General features: G+C 34.7%; 1 protein-coding gene and 1 long non-coding RNA gene across 7 annotated transcripts in view; both read left to right on the top strand.

Annotated features, from left to right (window-relative positions):
- Positions 1-9,666, top strand: part of LOC127834127 (golgin-45-like) — a 34,864-nt gene extending 25,198 nt beyond the window's left edge. For 4 of the 6 annotated variants that reach the window (XM_052359749.1, XM_052359751.1, XM_052359752.1 and 1 more), the window contains exon 7: positions 1,052-2,387. In XM_052359749.1, the coding sequence (XP_052215709.1) occupies positions 1,052-1,225 (174 nt within the window). In that variant the 3' untranslated portion in view covers positions 1,226-2,387. Of the gene's footprint in view, positions 1-1,051; positions 2,388-6,747 lie in introns of those variants that run through there. The other 2 variants (XR_008027823.1, XM_052359750.1) reach the window with 2 other exon arrangements.
- A 6,957-nt stretch (positions 9,667-16,623) lies between these two features.
- Positions 16,624-17,746, top strand: LOC127836215 (uncharacterized). Its single transcript, XR_008028664.1, has 3 exons — positions 16,624-16,754; positions 17,162-17,277; positions 17,572-17,746. It is a non-coding gene; the product is annotated as an uncharacterized LOC127836215 (long non-coding RNA).
- The last annotated feature ends 1,312 nt before the right edge of the window (positions 17,747-19,058 follow it).

Below are 19,058 nucleotides of genomic sequence, written 5' to 3'. Positions count from 1 at the left end.
TTTTTTTTAAATATTGTACGAAATTTTCGTTAATTTTGAGTATTTATGCTACTTTAAGGAACAGCTGTGTTGATTGGTTATCAAGTAAGCCAGTTAATTAAGGAATAAATGAACCATTTTTACAAAGAGAAATTATTACACAACCAGTGCTGTTAGACGTATTTTAGGTTGTAAAACAATAAGGCTTAAATTTTGAATCAACTGGTGTGGATATTTCACTAGCTTTTTTTATTGACAATCAGCAGACAATTCTATATTTGCTTCAGGTTTCAAGGTTTATTCAAAGATTTTATTAAAGTTTCGAACAATTAGGTCCTAAATATTATTCAGTTCAGATCAGTCTTAACTGTGATAATCAAAGCACAAAAATAATTGTTCATTAATTTCAAAGGTGTTGTTTATAAGGTAATAAACGATTGTGAAGGAGTTCTCATGCATGGGAATTATTGGTGCATCTTGTTTTATTTTGATCGGTTGATATAAATGTAAAAAGACAACAACATAATACTTGTTCCATGAAAGCATGAAAGTGCAATGAGGATATGCAATAAAAAGCTGATATCAAAGTGGATGAAATATGGACATAACAAAGTTTGCCTTAACACTGATATTAACTATTGTTAAAGCTAATAAACTAAAGAATGTGAACAGTTTCATTGTTTACCCCAAATACAGACTAACCTGCTGTAAAAAAAACACTCCTGAGTAATTGAGTATACAAAAATTTTCCTCGCAATGCAGTTTGACTTTAAATGTTCAAATAAAATTGGTCTATAGTTGTACATGTATATTCTTATGTAAATAAATTGATGACAAGTTGCCATAGACATCTGTGTATAAAGCGCACCCTGTTTTGTAATCCCAAACTGGAGAAAATATCATTTTAGGCTAGCAGCCAGGATACCACTATCAATGTATATTGTCGCCAACTATTTAAATAGAAACTTGGTGGTAAAAAAACTGGGTGTAATACATGGTTTTACTCAGAAAACAAAATTGAAATGTTGGTACCATAAAGTTAATAATATGATGTTCATAAATACAATTCCAGATTCTCTCTCGTGAGATGCGACCTGAAGATTTCCGATGCCTGGCAACCTCCCATCGTCTGGCCCTGAATGCCCCGGGGGTCATGTCCGTGGACAGGTTCCACCCTTGGGCCAACTTTGACAACCTCACACTGAATGTGTGTTGCAAGTGTAAAGGAGAGATCCGTATCGTGTAGCCACCAACCACTTCTGCTCATAATTTTGTCCCTTTAATTATAAGGGCACATAGTTGTATAGCATATTTCCAATATGGCTTTTTTTAAAGGTAACACATGCCTCACCTATATGCACTTTTTTCAATGTCATTGCCTATATTAAATGTAGTTTTAAAGATGGCCCCCTTGGAAGAAGTGAGGTATACTGCTTTGCACCTTTCTGTAGGTTGGCTGGTTCATTGGAAGGTCTGTCCGTAGACCTTATGTCTCAGTGCGATATCTAAAGAACGCTTTGACCTACAAATAAAAGTTAATTTGGAGGAAAAAGGACGTCAATAGATTTTGAGGAAAACAGGTCAAAGGTCAAGGTTACAGGGGCTTGTCATAAAGTACTCATTTCTGCATGATATGAGATATTTTGAGAATCATTTGACCAAAGATCATGCAAATTTGTATAGTGGTTACATAAAGGGAAAAGAAAATGCATTTTGTCACCAGGGCAAAGGTCCAGGTCTTGTATCAAGAAAAGGGTTTCGTCATGATGCCTACAGAATGCTATGACCTGCAATGTTCTTAATCCTTTCCCTCTCAGAAGCAAAGTGAAAATTGCTATGTGCAAACAGCATAAAACCAGAACAGCATGGGAGTAACTCACAGTCTGTTCAGGTTTTATGCTGTTTGCTGCTCATCAGTATCCAAGGGTTGGAAATGAAGCCTTTAAAACTTGAATCTAATAAAAAAGGTCTTAAATTTAATTTAACTTTTTAAGGGACTACAAATGTGAAAAATACGTATCTAAGTAGAAAAAGATTAATTAATATGCTGGTTACATTGGAGGAAAGATTGATGCCTATTGAGTTCGAGGTCAATGCATCAAAAGTCATGGTCACAAGGGCATATAACGGAAAATACATTTCCGCACAATAGCTTAGAATGCTTTGACATTATGCAAATTGATGTAGTGGTTACTAAGGTGGAAAGACGCCTATTTTGGTTGTGGTCATCAGGTCATAGGTACCAGTCACATGCGCTTGTATAATTGAAATGGTTTCCGCATTATATCTTATAGTCTTCAAATCAAGAGATCTTACATAAAGATCACTGGATAATTTGCTGCAAGTCAGGGGTCATATATTGTTTACAAACATCTCTTATTGAAATCTTAATCAAAGGTATATAAAATCTTTATTATCCCCACGCTTTTTGAAAAAAAGGTGGGGATATTGTGGTGATCTCCGCCGTCCGTCCGTCCGTCCGTCTGTCCGTCCGTCTGTCCGTCTGTCCGTCCGTCCTGGCCACTATCTCCTCCTACACTAAAAGCACTAGAACCTTGAAATTTACGCACATGGTAGCTATGAGCATATGTGCGACCCTGCACTATTTGGAATTTTGATCTGACCCCTGGGTCAAAAGTTATAGGGGTTGGGGTGGGGCCGCGTCAGAAATTATCACTCATTTTTTTAGGTTATTTTACATTTACTTCTTTATTTCTACACCGATTCACTTCAAATTGATACTGGACCTCACCTATGACAATACGGTCAATCTCAACCATGCATGGCCCCATTCCCAACCCTGGGGCGCCCCGCCCACATAGGCCACACCCACCAAAAATTTCCATTTACTATAATTTTTTCATTTCTACACGGATTCACTTCAAATTGATACTGAACTTTTGTTATGACATTAGGGTCAATCTCAACTATGCATGGCCCCAATCCCAACCCTGGGGCGCCCGCCCACATAGGCCACACCCACCAAAAAATTCCATTTACTATAATTTTTTCATTTCTACACCAATTCACTTCAAATTGATACTGAACTTCTCTTATGACATTAGGGTCAATCTCAACTATGCATGGCCCCATAACCAACCCTGGGGCCCCGCCCACATAGACCACACCCACCCAAAATTGCCTTTACTATAATTTCTTCATTTCTACACCGATTCACTTCAAATTGATATTGAACTTCTCTTATGACAATACAGTCAATCTCAACTATGCATGGCCCCATTACCAACCCTGGGGCGCCCCGCCCACATAGACCACACCCACCCAAAATTGCCTTTTACTATAATTTCTTCATTTCTACACCGATTCACTTCAAATTGATACTGAACCTCTCTTATGACAATACAGTCAATCTCAACTATGCATGGCACAATTACCAACCCTGGGGCGCCCTGCCCACATATGTCACACCCACCCAAAATTGCCTTTTACTATAACTTCTTCATTTCTACACCAATTCACTTCTAATTGATGATGAACTTCTCTTATGACAATACGGTCAATCTCAGCTATGCATGGCCCCATTACCAACCCTGGGGCACACCTAGGTCAAACATTCGGCGTGGGGATACGCGTCGGCCTCTGCCGCGCCATTTCTAGTATTAGAATTTAAATTGATAGATTTCAAAGGTTTCTTACTCCAGTAAAAGCTATGAATTGTTTATAAAAAAAGATGTTTTATCAGAAGTATCTTTTGTTAGACTGATGAATCAACTTCTATAGAATATTTATAGAAAAACAATGCAGAATTTACTCCCATAAGTGGGATATTGTTATTCTCCCGCTGGGAAAAGATGGTCATTATAATGATAAAATCAATGTTTCCTTGAAGCATGGAATAAGATTTTGATGGATAAGTGATAGTTTTTCTTTTAATGTATCATACCAACATGGAGCCCTTATATGCACGTTCATGTATACGGATACCTTTTCTAGATGCCTTATTCCTCAATAAGTTGTCCCTGTTTGTCATTATAAATTTTAAACATACGTTTGGTTGTTGTTTTTAAATTATTTTAACACCATCTTAAAATTGTTTTATAAGGTTAATTTACCTAAAAACTGAACAAGAAATAGTACAGATCACTGAGGCCACCCTTTTGTGACCATACCAGTAAGCCCGAAAAGGTTATTCGAACCAAAGTCAAAGGCTGATGTCTGTTACAGTTTGTAGGCTGACTTGGACGTCACTTAAATGCCAGATGGCCCTCTCTTATATTATGTGGCACATTTTAGCCTGTGTATATTATAATAAATAATATATTCTGTAATAATAATAATACCGGTATATTCTCAAAGACAGACGTTGAGCAGTTTTTTATGTTAGAAACAGAATAATTTGCATAGAGAATCATAAACTCAAAAAATATTTGTATTGCTTTTTGAACTTTGCTTTATAGGTTACAAACCACTAGAGTTGAGTGGACACAATATCATGCCCAGACTCAGCGCGCACTGTATTATTTCATCAGCCTTTAATAATAATTTTTGTCAGTTAACCTATAAATGGATCTTGTTTTTAATATATACAATGTAGAAGCATAATGATATAAAGTATAATACATGGGGATATGCACATGGTGTTACATGTTCTGAAACTATCACACTTTATTGTTTTTGTGTTACCTGATTTTTATATTACAGAGCTAAAACATTTAGCACTGAGGCAAAATATTGTTATATGCAAATAAATGATGATAACAAACCTTCTTCTTAAGCAACATTGGCTTATGTCTTACTTTCAAAGGTTTCTGTTTAGATTGATAATAATTTCATGTGTGTGAATTAAATAAGGCAAATATCTTTTTCTTGAAGTTGGTATTATTTGCTTTATAAAAAAACGGTCAGAATAAAAGTAATTGTTGTATCTACTGTTGACTGCTTTAAGATTCCAAACCTTGTTGCACTTCCCTTATATTTTCTCTGCATTTGGCAGTCACTGATGCTTTCCTTTGTAACATTATGTTTTGATCGTTATATATTATGCAATATTTATCATGTTTTATTTGTAATGTATTGTAATGCCTGGGCAACTTACATGTTATGAGGCATACACTTTCTGCTACTATGTACTAGTATGTGCATCATAAAATGGTGTCGTGTTCTGAGAAAACTGGGCATAATGCATGTGCGTAAAGTGTCGCCCCAGATTAGCCTGTGCAATCTGCACAGGCTAATCAGGGACGACACTTTCCACTTTTATGACATTTTTCCTTTAAATAAAATCGCTTCTGAGCAGAAATCCAATTTTGGCAGAACAAGCAGACTGCACAAGCTAATCTGGGACGACACTTAACGCACATGCATTATGCCCAGTTTTCCCGGAACGTAACTCAAATGTGTTAACAGTTCAACATTTTTCAAAATTTATCATTAATTTAGTTTTTTTCTAAAATTGAGTTAAAATTTACATATCCACTATTTATTAAGAAATTATTTTATTCAAGTTTTATGTATTTTTATTATCATGCTTTACATTGTAATAATAATCTGAACACTCTATTATGTAAATTTGGGATATAGCATAAAACTTGGAATGAACATCATTTGGTGGTTTTCTCAAACAAACCTTTTAGTATCATGTTTTGTATGGGTTTTTTTAAAGGGGCCTTTTCACAGATTTTGGCATTTTTTAACTTATTCATTAAATGCTTTATATTGATAAATGTAAACATTGGATCGTAAAAGCTCCAGTAAAAAATCAAGAATAAAATTTAAAAAAGGAAAGAACATTGCCCGGAGCAGGTTTCGAACCAGTGACCCCTGGAGTCCTGCCAGAGTCCTGAAGTAAAAACGCTTTAACCTACTGAGCTATTCCGCCGAGTACACATACTCAACGTATTTTATACCTTATATAAGCAATCTTCGTAGTTTCACAAAATTTAACGACAAAAACAGAACTCTCCAAATTATTCAATCGTTTCGCGTTGCAACGCTTTATAATTTTTAGGTTTTAAAATCGTCAAAAGATGCATATAATGGCTATATTAGAGCATGGTAAATGTTCAGTATTACTGTTTCCTCACAAATATCATAACCAAAACGAAAATTTGCGAATCTGAAACAACTTTTTTCAATTTTGTCAATTTACCAAAGCGTGAAAAGATCCCTTTAATATTCTGTCTTCACTTTTAGTATCATAAGCAATTTTCATTGACATTTCGTTCAACAGTGATGATATTATATTATCATTCTGACTGTATTTTTAACTATGTTCATGCATACGTGGACAGGTTTTCATTTTTTTAGGTAAAAACAATACAATTAGACTACTAGTTTTGAAGTTTAACCAATTTATATGATGCAATAATATAGGCAATTGTCTAATTTACTTATAAGTTGTCAAAATGAAAAAAAAACAATTAATGAAAAAATGACTTGTTGAAAAAAGACAGTTTATTCCAATATTGATGTTGTATTCCAAATTCGCATAATTGTGCATTTTAAGGATTCTGATAAACGCTTTTTTATATGATGAACTATTTTGGATTTTTTTTTAAATGAATGAAAAGCAATATCTGAAAACCACATTTGGCACATTGTAGCCGTTCAATTCATGCACAGTTTTGTGTCATCAAAGCACATGTGTGTTTTATACAGTATTGATCAGTTAATATATTTGTACCAAAACCCATTATAATCTTGCAATTTAATTATACAAATGCTTCAGTGTAAATAATAATTATTACATGGTAAATATTAACAAAATGAATAATAAAAGACACAGTAACAGAAACATTTTCTTTTCAGGACCCAAGCCTTAGAAACAACTGACCTTACCACGAAAGGTTTTGATTAAATTGAAGCATCTTTGTATTTTCATAAATGATCCTTTTTATGAGAAAACATGTTTAGTGCATGTGCAGGATGTGTGGTCTGAAGCAACCTGTGCATTCTACACAGGCTAATCAGGGACGACACTTTACTTATAAGAGACTTCCGTTAAACGAAAAATGCAGACTGCATAAGCTAATCTGGGACGAAACTTTATGCATATGCATTAATCCGTTTTCTCAGAGTGAGAATCACATATGAATAATTAAATATGTAGCTGTTTACGCTGTTTTATATTGTATCCTCATATTTTTAGCTCACCTGTCACGAAGTAACATGGTGAGCTTATGTGAACGTGTGATGTCCGGCATCGGTATGTGCGTGCGTGTGTGCGTCCGTCAACAATTAGCTTGTGTAGACAGTAGAGGTCCAAGTTTTCATCCAATCTTTGTGAAATTTGGTCAGAATGTTTATCTTGATAAAATCTGGGTTGGGATTGTATTTGGGTCATCTGGGGTCAAAAACTAGGTCACTAGGTCAAAATCTAGGTCAAATAATTGAAAAACCTTGTGTAGACTATCGAGGTCGCAGTTTTCATCCAATCTTATTGAAATTTGGTCAGACTGTTTATCTTGATGAAATCTGGGTTGGGATTGTATTTGGGTCATCTGAGGTCAAAAACTAGGTCACTAGGTCAAAAACTAGGTCAAATAATAGAAAAACCTTGTGTAGACAATAGCGGTCGCAGTTTTTATCCAATCTTTATGAAATTTGTTCAGAATGTTTATCTTGATGAAATCTGGGTTGGGATTGTATTTGGGTCATCTGGGGCCAAAAACTAGGTCACTAGGTCAAAAACTAGGTCAAATAATAGAAAAACCTTGTGTAGACAATAGAGGTCGCTGTTTTCATCCAATCTTTATGAAATTTGGTCAGATTGTTTATCTTGATGTATTCTGGGTAGGGATTGTATTTGTGTCATCTGAGGTCAAAAACTAGGTCACTGGGTCAAATAATAGAAAAACCATCAACAATTTGTTTGTGTAGACAGTCGAGGTCACAGTTTTCATCCAATCATTATGAAATTTTGTCAGAATGTTTATCTTGATAAAATCTGGGTTGGGATTGTATTTGGGTCATCTTGGGTCAAAAACTAGGTCACTAGGTCAAAAACAAGGTCACTAGGTCAAATAATAGAAAAACCTTGTATAAACAGTAGAGGTCGCAGTTTTCATCCAATCTTTATGAAATTTGGTCAGAATGTTTATCTTGATGAAATCTGGGTTGGGATTGTATTTGGGTCATCTTGGGTCAAAAACTAGGTCACTAGGTCAAATAATAGAAAAACCTTGTGTAGACCATAGAAGTGACAGTTTTGATCCAATCTTCATGAAATTTGGTCAGAATGTTGTCTTGAAGAAATTTGGGTTGGGATTTTATTTGGGTCATCTGGGGTCAAAAACTAGGTCACTAGGTCAAATAATAGAAAAACCTTGTGTAGGCAATAGAGGTCACAGTTTTCATCCAATCTTAATAAAATTTGATCAGAATGTTTACCTTGATAAAATCATGGTTGGGATTGTATTTGGGTCACCTGGGGTCAAAAACTAAGTCAAAAGGTCAAATATTAGAAAAACCTTGTGTAGACAATAGAGGTCACAGTTTTCATCCAATCTTTATGAAATTTGGTCAGAATGTTTATCTTGATGAATTCAGGGTTGGGATTGTATTTGGTTAGTCAGGTGAGCGATTCAGGGCCATCATGGCCCTCTTGTATGTTATTGTGCATATTGGTTGCTTTTTCTGTTTGTGTCTACTGACTGTTGTTCAGATTCTGTGATATGCAGTTTTATTTTAATGGTCCCAGGTCATCACATAAACCAAACAAGTATAATTGATACCATACCAACTGTGTCATGCGAAAATGGGTCTAATGCCACATGGTGCAAGCGTAGTTTCAGGGGAGGCGGAAAACTACAACAGGCGAGGCATGGTCAGGGGTGATAACCCCAAAAAAGGGTTAGGGTAAGGGTTAGGATTAGGGGTCGGGTTAGGGTTAGGGTTGGGTTTAGGCTAACCCAAACCCTAACCCGACCCCTAACACTAACCCAAACCCTAACCCTAACCCTCTAACCCCCCCCCCCCCTTGCGCAATACCATACCATGCCTCGCCCGTTGTAGTTTTCCGCCTCCCTAGTTTCAGACCAGATTGTGCCTTTGCGCAGTCTGGTCGGAGCTACCCTGTTTTCTATGAAGTCAAGCAAGGTTTTGTGGTCTCATTAGCAAACCGGTCAGCTCCTGATCAGTTTGCACAATACGCTGACCCATTTGCATGGGACCCATTTTTGCATGGCACATCTCATACCATGTAAAGGTGTTAAAAACTATTCATGCATGTCGCTTCTCTCATTTATGCAATTAAAACACGACATACTATTATATGTGAAACATGGTTATATAAACTTTGTATTCAGAAAGAATGTAAAACTTTGTACTAGATAGTTTATCAAATCAAAAGTATATAATGTAGTCTGTATGCAATTATGACAGAAAATTATGTTTTAAGATACATAACAGAATGTGTTCCCCAATTACAATATTAATATCTTTATATAAAAATGTATAACTGTTTCTGTTGAAGATTTTTTGCCTATGTTGCTCCAATTAAAAACAATTTAAATATGTTTAGTCTTGTAAACACATTTTACTTAAAATGGTTTAACTTAAACAACTATAACAGATGCAAAGTTTTTTTTATGGTATAAATTATTTGAATCTATGTATTGAACATAACTTGCATTATCTAGATTGTACTTACCATTTTCATGTAGTATGTTGGTGAAATGCTTTGATAAGTTGTTAACTGAAACAAAATAAAATAAAAATTGATAATTCTTTATTGTCGGTCGTTCTTTTGTCCTCGTCAATATTCACCACGTTGGCGCCTTTATTGATCTGCATGACACTTTTTCAGAACATTTGTTGCGATGAAATCTCGCCTTAGTTAAATACTGGTTCATCTGGGCTTAAAGCTAGGTCACTATGTCAAATTAAAGAAAAAAGCTTGTGTGTTCATACCAGAGGCCACATTTATGGCCCAATTTTGGTATAACTTGGTTAGAATATATTTTGCAATCATATCAAGGTCAAGTTTGAAACTGGGTCATGTCAGGTCAAAAACTAGGTCACTTGGTCATATGAAAAAGCTTTCAACACTATAAGAGCTCACTTATTTGCCACAGTATTATGAAAGTTGGTAAGAAAATTTGGTTCGAGTTTTTCTCAGCTGTATTTGAAACTTGGTTATGTGGGGTCATAAACAAGGTCACTAGGTTAAGTAAGAAAGAGTTTTAGCACTCTAGATTCATGATATTTGGTAAAAACATTTGTCTCCATGATAACTTAGCCACGTTTAAAGCTAGCTCAACAGATGTCAAACTTGGGTCAGTAGGCCAAATTAAAATAAAAGGTTGTTAACAGTAGAGGCCACAATTTATTGTCCAATCTTCATGAAACTTGGTAAGAACATTTGTCCCAAGCATATCTGGACCAAGCTTGAAACAGGGATGTTTGAGATAAAAAAGGTCATCAGGTAAAACTAAAGAAAAAGCTTGTACTCTTTGCAGAGGCTACATGTATTGCCCAATCTTCACGAAACTTGCTAGGAACATTTATCCTAATAATATCTTGGAGTTCAACATTGAGTCACATTGGATAAAAACTAGATCAAATGAACTAACATTGTTAACTAGCTTGTTAACACTCAACAATCAACATGTGTTACCCAAGTTTAATGAAACTTGATCAGAACATGTTTCCCAGTGATACTTCAGTCAAGTTCGAAACTTGGTTATGCAGGTTCATACTAGGTCATAAGATTACATTTAAGAAAAAGCTTTCAACACTCTATGCCACATTTATTCTGTTCCGTTCAGTAACTATGTCACTATGTCAAATTGAACAATTGAGTCGTGTTCTGAGAAAACTGGGCTTAATGCATGTGCGAAAAGTATCGTCCCAGATTAGCCTGTGCAGTCCGCACAGGCTAATCAGGGACGACACTTTCAGCTTTTATGACATTTTTCGTTTAAATAAAGTCTCTTAGCAAAAATCCAATTTAGGCGGAAAGTGTCGTCCCTGATTAGCCTGTGCGAACTGCACAGGCGAATCTGGGACGACACTTTACGCACATGCATTATGCCCAGTTTTCTCAGAACACGACTTAATTAGCTTGTGAACATGAGAGACAACATAAATTGCCCAATAGTCACCAGAATTGGTTAGAAAAATTCTGCTTATGATATCTTGACTGGGTTGGAAACTGGGCCATATGGGGTCAAAAACTAGTCCACAAGGTCAAATTAAAATAAAAAGCCTGCAATCAATCTATAGACCTGTATTTCCCAACCTTCATAAAGCTTAATCAGAAAATTTATCCCAATGATATATCGGCCGAGTTTGCAACTGAGTCTTTGGAGGTAAGAGACTAGGCCACTTTGTAAAATTAAATTTAAAGCTTGTGTACACTATAGAGACCTGATTTATTGCTTAATGGTCAGAAAGCTCTGTCAGAACATTTGTCCCAATTATATCTTGGCCATTTTTTTCAGCAGGGTCACCTGTGTTTACAAATATGTTACCATGCTCAGATTATAAAAAACTTGTGTTTTTATGATGTTATTTAATTAAGAGTCTGGAAATGATTGTGATTTGTTCAAAAGCATGGCCGTCACGTGCTGGGACAGTTGTCCGTGTAATTAAATGATAATTTGTGGTTATTTAATTTTATCAAAGTAAATGCTTTCAATCATATTACCCAAAATCCCACAATAAAAGTCTGTTTAAAATTTCACTGGTTGTAAAGACATCTGTGGCATTTACACTGTTTTGTTCCAAGTTCTCCCTAAAACTAGTTGATGAAGGTCGGCTTAAACTTTTCTCGTACTATATTTATTATTTACGTTTTTTAACAAAAATATGCAATCCTTTATAAAAAAGTGAAACTCCAGCTGGTGGAGCAGTGTGGCATTCTTATTTTATACAATTTCGTGGTCCCTTATTTAAGGCAAGTGACCAATTGCCAAAACAGTACGAAACAGCATAATACGAAACAACACACACACATAGAAGAATAAAGCTGGGGTCACCGCATTGGAACGGTCAGTGCAAAGACTGAGGGTTTACGCCGGTTTTAGAGCGCTCAACCTCACACTTGGCCCAGCAATATTGATGATATATACATGTATAAGTGTAAATGAAATTCAACCTCATAACATTGCAATTCAAATTAAACAATAATAAAAGGGTATTAAAACGCATTCAATTTAATTACCTTTTAATTATTCAATGGTACGAAGGAGACCAGACCCCGTGTTCACAAAACGATATTGAAATCGAAAATCGATTTTAACAGACATCGATTTTCATTTTTCCCTATTAACTACAATAGAAATCCATTTTCAATGACAAACAAAATCGATTTTCGATTGCAAAAAATGTTTTTTGAACACGGGGCCAGAGCAACAGAGTTACACCTTTTTGTAGGAACGATGAAATGAAATCACGAACAAGTGTCAACTACATCCCTTCTTTTTACAAAAAAAAATAAGTAAAAGTTATCTTCCCAATATCGGAAGCTGCAAAAAGATACAAAAATCAATCTGGCACAACACAAGTTTAATGTAGGCGCTTAAATGCGTCAGTTGGGTGAAAATTAAATGAAATACAACAACTTTTTACGCAGAATCGCTGTTCATTGTTTTGATATCTGAATATTTAAACGTTAAAGGGGCCTTTTCACAGATTTTGGCATTTTTTTAACTTATTCATTAAATGCTTTATATTGATAAATGTAAACATTGGATCGTAAAAGCTCCAGTAAAAAAATCAAGAAAAAATTTAAAAAAAGGAAAAGAACATTGCCCGGAGCAGGTTTCAAACCAGTGACCCCTGGAGTCCTGCCAGAGTCCTAATGTAAAAACGCTCTAGCCTACTGAGCTATTCCGCCGAGTATACATTATTGTCGTATTTTATACCTTATATAAGCAATCTTCGTAGTTTCACAAAATTTAACGACAAAAACAGAACTCTCCAAATTATTCAATCGTTTCGCGTTGCAACGCTTTATAATTTTTAGGTTTTAAAATCGTAAAAAGATGCATATAATGGCTATATTAGAGCATGGTTAATGTTCAGTATTACTGTTTCCTCACAAATATCATAACTAAAACGAAAACTTACGAATCTGAAACAACTTTTTTCAATTTTGTCAATTTACCAAAGCGTGAAAAGATCCCTTTAATATTGCTTATATGAGTCGTGTTCTGATAAAACTGGGCTTAATGCATGTGCGTAAAGTGTCATCCCAGATAAGCCTGTGCAGTCCGCACAGGCTAATCAGGGACGACACTTTCCGCCTAAACTTGATTTTCGGTAAGGAGGGACTTCCTTGAAACTAAAAATACCATAAAAGCGGAAAGTGTCGTCCCTGATTAGCCTGTGCGGACTGCACAGGCTAATCTGGGACGATACTTTACGCGCATGCATTATGCCCAGTTTTCACAGAACGTGACTCATATGTTCGAAAATAGAACACAGAGATCTAAAACTCAACCTTAAACACCAAAACAAATCAGTTTAGGGTCGACACAACGAAAAACAAGTACTTAACCCATTTATGCCTAGTGGACTCTCCCATTCTTCTAAATTGGATCAATTTATTTCCAAAATTAGGGATGTCTAGTATATTTATTCCTATATTTAGAATATTTCTTACAGAAATTCCTTTAAGCAAACAGCGCAGACCCTGATGAGACGCCGCATCGTGCGGCGTCTCATCTGGATCTACGCTGTATGCCAAGGCCTTTTTTCTAGACGCTAGGCATAAATGGGTTAATTTCAATTACGTAAATTATAAAACAGAAACTTTGCAAGCACGTTTGTCTCCAACAACAGTTGTTATGATTCACAACGCCTCTGATACATATTTTGATAATATTAAGACTTTTCAAATACATTTTGGTGACCCCCATATTATGTTTAAACAATTAATGGAATGTGCTTAATAACAGTCTAAAAATAGATCTATATCAGTGTCGTCAACTACGACATGCGCTTCACAACTCACTGTCAACCATTTCTTTGCTGACAGCATTGTCAAATAATGTTTTGGAAGTATACTTCTAATATATGAAATATTTATACATTGCAAATATACTATTCTAAATTTGCTAAGGATCACTTTTTATAGTATGTGTAATTTGAAGTTCAACCCTAGCTAGATTCAGCCAGCGTCACGCATCAATGATAAATCAATACATAAAAATAAAATAAAAAAAAAAACACACATTCTAATATCAAAACTTGTAAAATAACAGTATAAAATTAACGTTATACAAAATTAAAGATAATGTGAAAATAAAAAGTGATCCTTAGCAAATTTTGAGTAGTGTACTTTAAATCTAGCAATTTACACCATTTGTTACGACTTCTTGATATTCATTACGATGACTCGTTGTTCGTGTATACCCGGTACTCTAGGATGATCGGTTCTTCTCAATAAGAAGGATTAATTTGCAACTTGCATTTTATCTTACCTCAGAAAAGTAAATAGCTCTGATGAATTAAAACCATAAATATAGCTCTGATGAATATTAAACCATTGAGTACAATGAATTGATATTCCCTTCTACAATAGTTTGCTTTAAATCGTAAAGCTTATGACGTTAGTTTTTATTTACTGATTTACTGATAATTCCTTTGTGTGAGTAATTTTGTGTAAACTTTAGAGTTTGATATGCCTTTTAACGCATAAAGCCCTAAGTGTGTTTTAGCGTGGTTACTAAAGAATTAACAAGTTTTGTGTATTTATGTATGTTTTGTATTTTCAATTTTGCCTTATGTGTACTTTGAAAAAATCACGTTTTTGTTATTATTACTGCAGTAAATGTAAGGCTGGGCATGTCTTTAAACTGGTTTAAACACCCACTACTTTACATGGACCATTCCAAGGTGGCAATCCTAGTTGTACCTGGAACATTATAGGAACACTATTAAACTATAAATTAGCAAATTTCATATTTCGATATCTTCAATCGCAAAACTTTCAAATTATAAAAAAGTACATCGATTAAAATAAAACTCATTATTTGTAAAGCATACCTTGTTGTGTGCGAGTCTGATAACTTTCTGTATGCTACAAAAATTGTGGGTCTGGAGACTATGACTAGAAAGCTGATTGTAACCCATTTATGCCTAGTGGACTTTCCCCCCTTCTAAATTGGATCAATTTATTTCCAAAAGTAGGGGTGTCTGGTATATCTATTTCTATATTTAGAATATTTGTTACAGAAATTTCTTTAAGCAAACAGCGCAGACCCAGATGAGACGCCGCATCATGCGGCGTCTCATCTGGGTCTACGCTGTTTGCAATGTCCTTTTTTCAGGACGCTAGGCATAAATGGGTTAAACATGATGTAGCGTATATATGGACCATGCTCTGTGAAAATGGTATTAAATGCATGTGCGTACAGTGTCGTCTCAGATTAGCCGGTGCAGGAACGACACTTTCCGCCTGAACTGGATTTTTTTTAAGAAGATACTTTCTTTTAACGAAAAATATCATAAAAGCGGAAAGTGTCGTCCCATATGAGCATGTGCGGACTAAACAGGCTAAAATGGGACAACACTTTACGCACATGCCTTAAACCCCCTTTTCACAGAGCGCGCCTCTTATACATTTGCTTGCAAAACTTAATTGTAACTATATGCACATGTAAATTGACAATAAACATGCCAGTAAATATACATATATGTGACTGTTCTTTAAATTAACAATGAAAATAAGCACCGGATTTCTCACACTAGAAAAGTAGCTTACTGCATGCAAGACTGAATACATTTTAATTTTTAAAAAAGTATAAAAAATACATTGCTCTTGGCGTCTTTGACCAGCGATGTTTGATAACTTTTCACTCCATTAAAATATGTGTCGATATTCTAAAGGCAGATTCTCGGCATGATCAAAATATTTTTTGATATGTTTGTTTCACGGTTTTGCAATAAATTATAAAATGAAACAAACATACATTTTGTTTCACTCCATTTTCTTCAAGTCTTCCCTACTATTGCAAAATAAACCCACACTTATTATAAAACTGATAATAATTATTGATAATAGCTATAAACATACGATTATATTAGACGCATACAGACACAGCAATATACAGCGTTGTCAACCGCAACAGCACGTCCGCCGGTTACATAGCGTTCCCCGCGAGCGACTGTCGCACAGTGAAGGGTAGACCCGGAAATCACGTAACCCCAGTTTTCACATACGTATATAAGACCGCGTCGTCAAATGATCAATACTATTCTCAAGTAGTCAGTCTCACACGCAACAAGGTACGCTTTACAAATGATGATTTTTGTTTTAATTGATGTACGTATTTATAATTTGAAAGTTTTGTGTTTGAAAATAACGAAATATGAAATTTACTGATTTATACTTAAATATTGTTCCTATGATATCTGCTCAACGTCATATTTTCTTTTTTTATTGTGTTAATAAGCATGCTTAAAATTATTTAGGTATTGCATTCACGTATAAAAAAAGTTGGAAAACAAAACAACAACTTTGAAATAGACTAAAATTAACTAACCTACAGGCGGTGTTTCTCATTATAGTATGAATAGCGTGCACATTTTAACGCTGATGTCTCAATTAAGGCCTCCAATCTATATGACTTTGCACAAACACGACAAAAAAATCATACACGCTGATGAAATTAAATAAAAAAGTGTTGTTAATTAATTTATTTATTTTCATTTTTCAGTCGCAATGAAGGTCTCAATTCTCGCTGTTGTCGCCCTTCTTGGAGCTCTCGGCTGCGTTCTCGGTATGGGATACGGGGCCGGATACGGATACGTGCCGGTGTACCAAGGAGCGTCCAGGGGTTCTGGCGGTTTCGGGGACAGCGGACTCTGTAAGTAGAGCAACCATAATGCCATTTCTGATATTGTTGATGCACTTTTTAAATATGGCTTTAAATTGGTTAAAAATCACAAGGCTATGGATTGGCCTTTCGAAAGCATTGACCAAATTTGTTTCACGTTTAATTTTATGTTGTATGCCTTGGCCTGTATTGTATATGCAAGTGGGCACTTGCCTTAAAGAAATAACTTCTTTTACTTCACTATAAAACAATTCTCTTGAAAATGTTTTATGGAGTTTTATTATTTCTATAATTTAAAAAACCAAAATGTATTTTTAGGTGTCAAAACTTTTCCCAAAATGCCAGCCGCGAGTTATTGCGATGAATAAGAACTACGCATGATAGTCTTTTATTTGATATTTATTCTTACCAATCATAAGGTTTGTTTTTTATTCTAGTGATGCTGATTGGTTTGCTTTTCGTGTTCACGTTGTTGTTCAACACAAATCTGTTCAACACCACCGCTACCACCACCAGCTCTGCCACCCCCATTACAATCGTCCAGGGTTAAATGGTAAGAATATAATATTGGTCATATATTATGCCTCTGTGATCAACACGAGCTTATTTGTTCCTAACATGTGTCATGAAAATTCAAACTATACTTCATAATCCTTGTTTGCAAAACAAACATTTACAGCTTAAAAATGAATTTTAAATTCTATCTATAAATTGGCATTCTTAAGTATAATTAATTAAATTTCTACCAACAGGTAAAAACATACGTTTGGAATTTCCTAAAAATTTAACACTTCAATAGAAACTTTTATTTTTCGTAGATTGTATCACGAACTCGTTTTCATTTTAGATGTGTCACGTGCTCACGTCAATCATCGATTTCTACGCCCACTTCGCTCATCGCATCAATGTGATATAGATGTTGAGATATATTGTAGTTTTGTTGTTGACTGTTCCGTGTGTGCCTTAGTTTAATGTATCTTCATTTTTGGTTGTCAAATAAATAATCATCAACATCATACAAATGTGTTGTTCATCAATATTAAAGTGAAGATAAGGTCGACAAATAACTGAGGATGGAGCAAAATTTATAGAGAAAATACCGTTGAATATTTCGTCAGTAGAGTGAGAAAATAAATGTTCACGAGCGGAAATGTATAAATTGTCTGAGACTTTACTGATTATAACATTGATAGTGTGAAAAATAAATTATAGACCCTTTTTGTTGTAAATACAAGTTGACATTCATACTCGAACGTAATCGGGTTATTTGAGGAGAAGTTTTATCTGGTACCCAAATGGCATAGCCATTCATTTAAATATAACGCACTTATAGATTGAACTAAGTATGAGAGATTTATAGGAACAAGTTGACAAAATAAGACCGAATATTATGATAAACTTCATTCGCCAAAGATCACAGCATTACTCTCAAGTTCGATGTGTACAAGCATTTTTAATGGATTGTGTACATACATATGTTGTTTGTTCCCATTCAAACTGAACAGAAAATCTTTCTTTTTTTCGGATATTTTTTGTAATGTATAGATGTAACGGTTTATAATTTCAAGCGGCAAATAATCCATATACTTGTATGACTTAATATTCTTGAACAATTTTTTTTAAGTCTATACTAAACGAGTCACTTGTTATTTCCACGATTGCAAGCGCATATAAAAAAAAGTAATCAACCAAAAAGCAAGCGCACATCTGTGGTTAAAAAAGATCAAAATGATACACAATGTACAAAAATGGAACATAATGGTACCAAATATAACAAATGGCACAGAATGGTACAGAACAAAACATAATGATACACAATGAAACAGAATGGAAGAGAAGAGAACGGAATGATTTAAAAATACTGGTACTAAACGGAACGTTTTGGTGCGAAATGAAGAAGAACAAAGATTGTTTTATTATATTGCAATTTAATATTCTCTGATATTTAGATATCGGAGTGAAAAGCCTCGCACAAACAAAATACAACAGCATTGATTGTGTTAACATTATTATCGGATAAATAATGATACTTACTGTGTTAACAACAAAACATATGTATAAAAGCTTCTGAACAAGTTTGAATTTGGTCACGCAACATTAAATACATTGCTCGTTAATAATAAGAGACCTTTGTACTTTACTAGTAAGCTGAAACTGTTCACTTAAGCCTTATATGAAAAGGTGAAAACAAAATCAGTCCAATTCAAACTAAACAAATGTAAGTTTTGGTAAAAAAAACGAATTAAAATTCAAACGTGTTTACAACAAATATATAAATTTATTTGTTCTTTCACAAACATAGTGAAAATTAACCTAAACTTGAGAAACCGTATT

This window comes from Dreissena polymorpha, chromosome 6 (assembly GCF_020536995.1).
Source record: "Dreissena polymorpha isolate Duluth1 chromosome 6, UMN_Dpol_1.0, whole genome shotgun sequence".
Taxonomy (NCBI): Eukaryota; Metazoa; Mollusca; class Bivalvia; order Myida; family Dreissenidae; genus Dreissena; species Dreissena polymorpha.
This window is presented reverse-complemented; position numbering and strand designations above follow the sequence as displayed.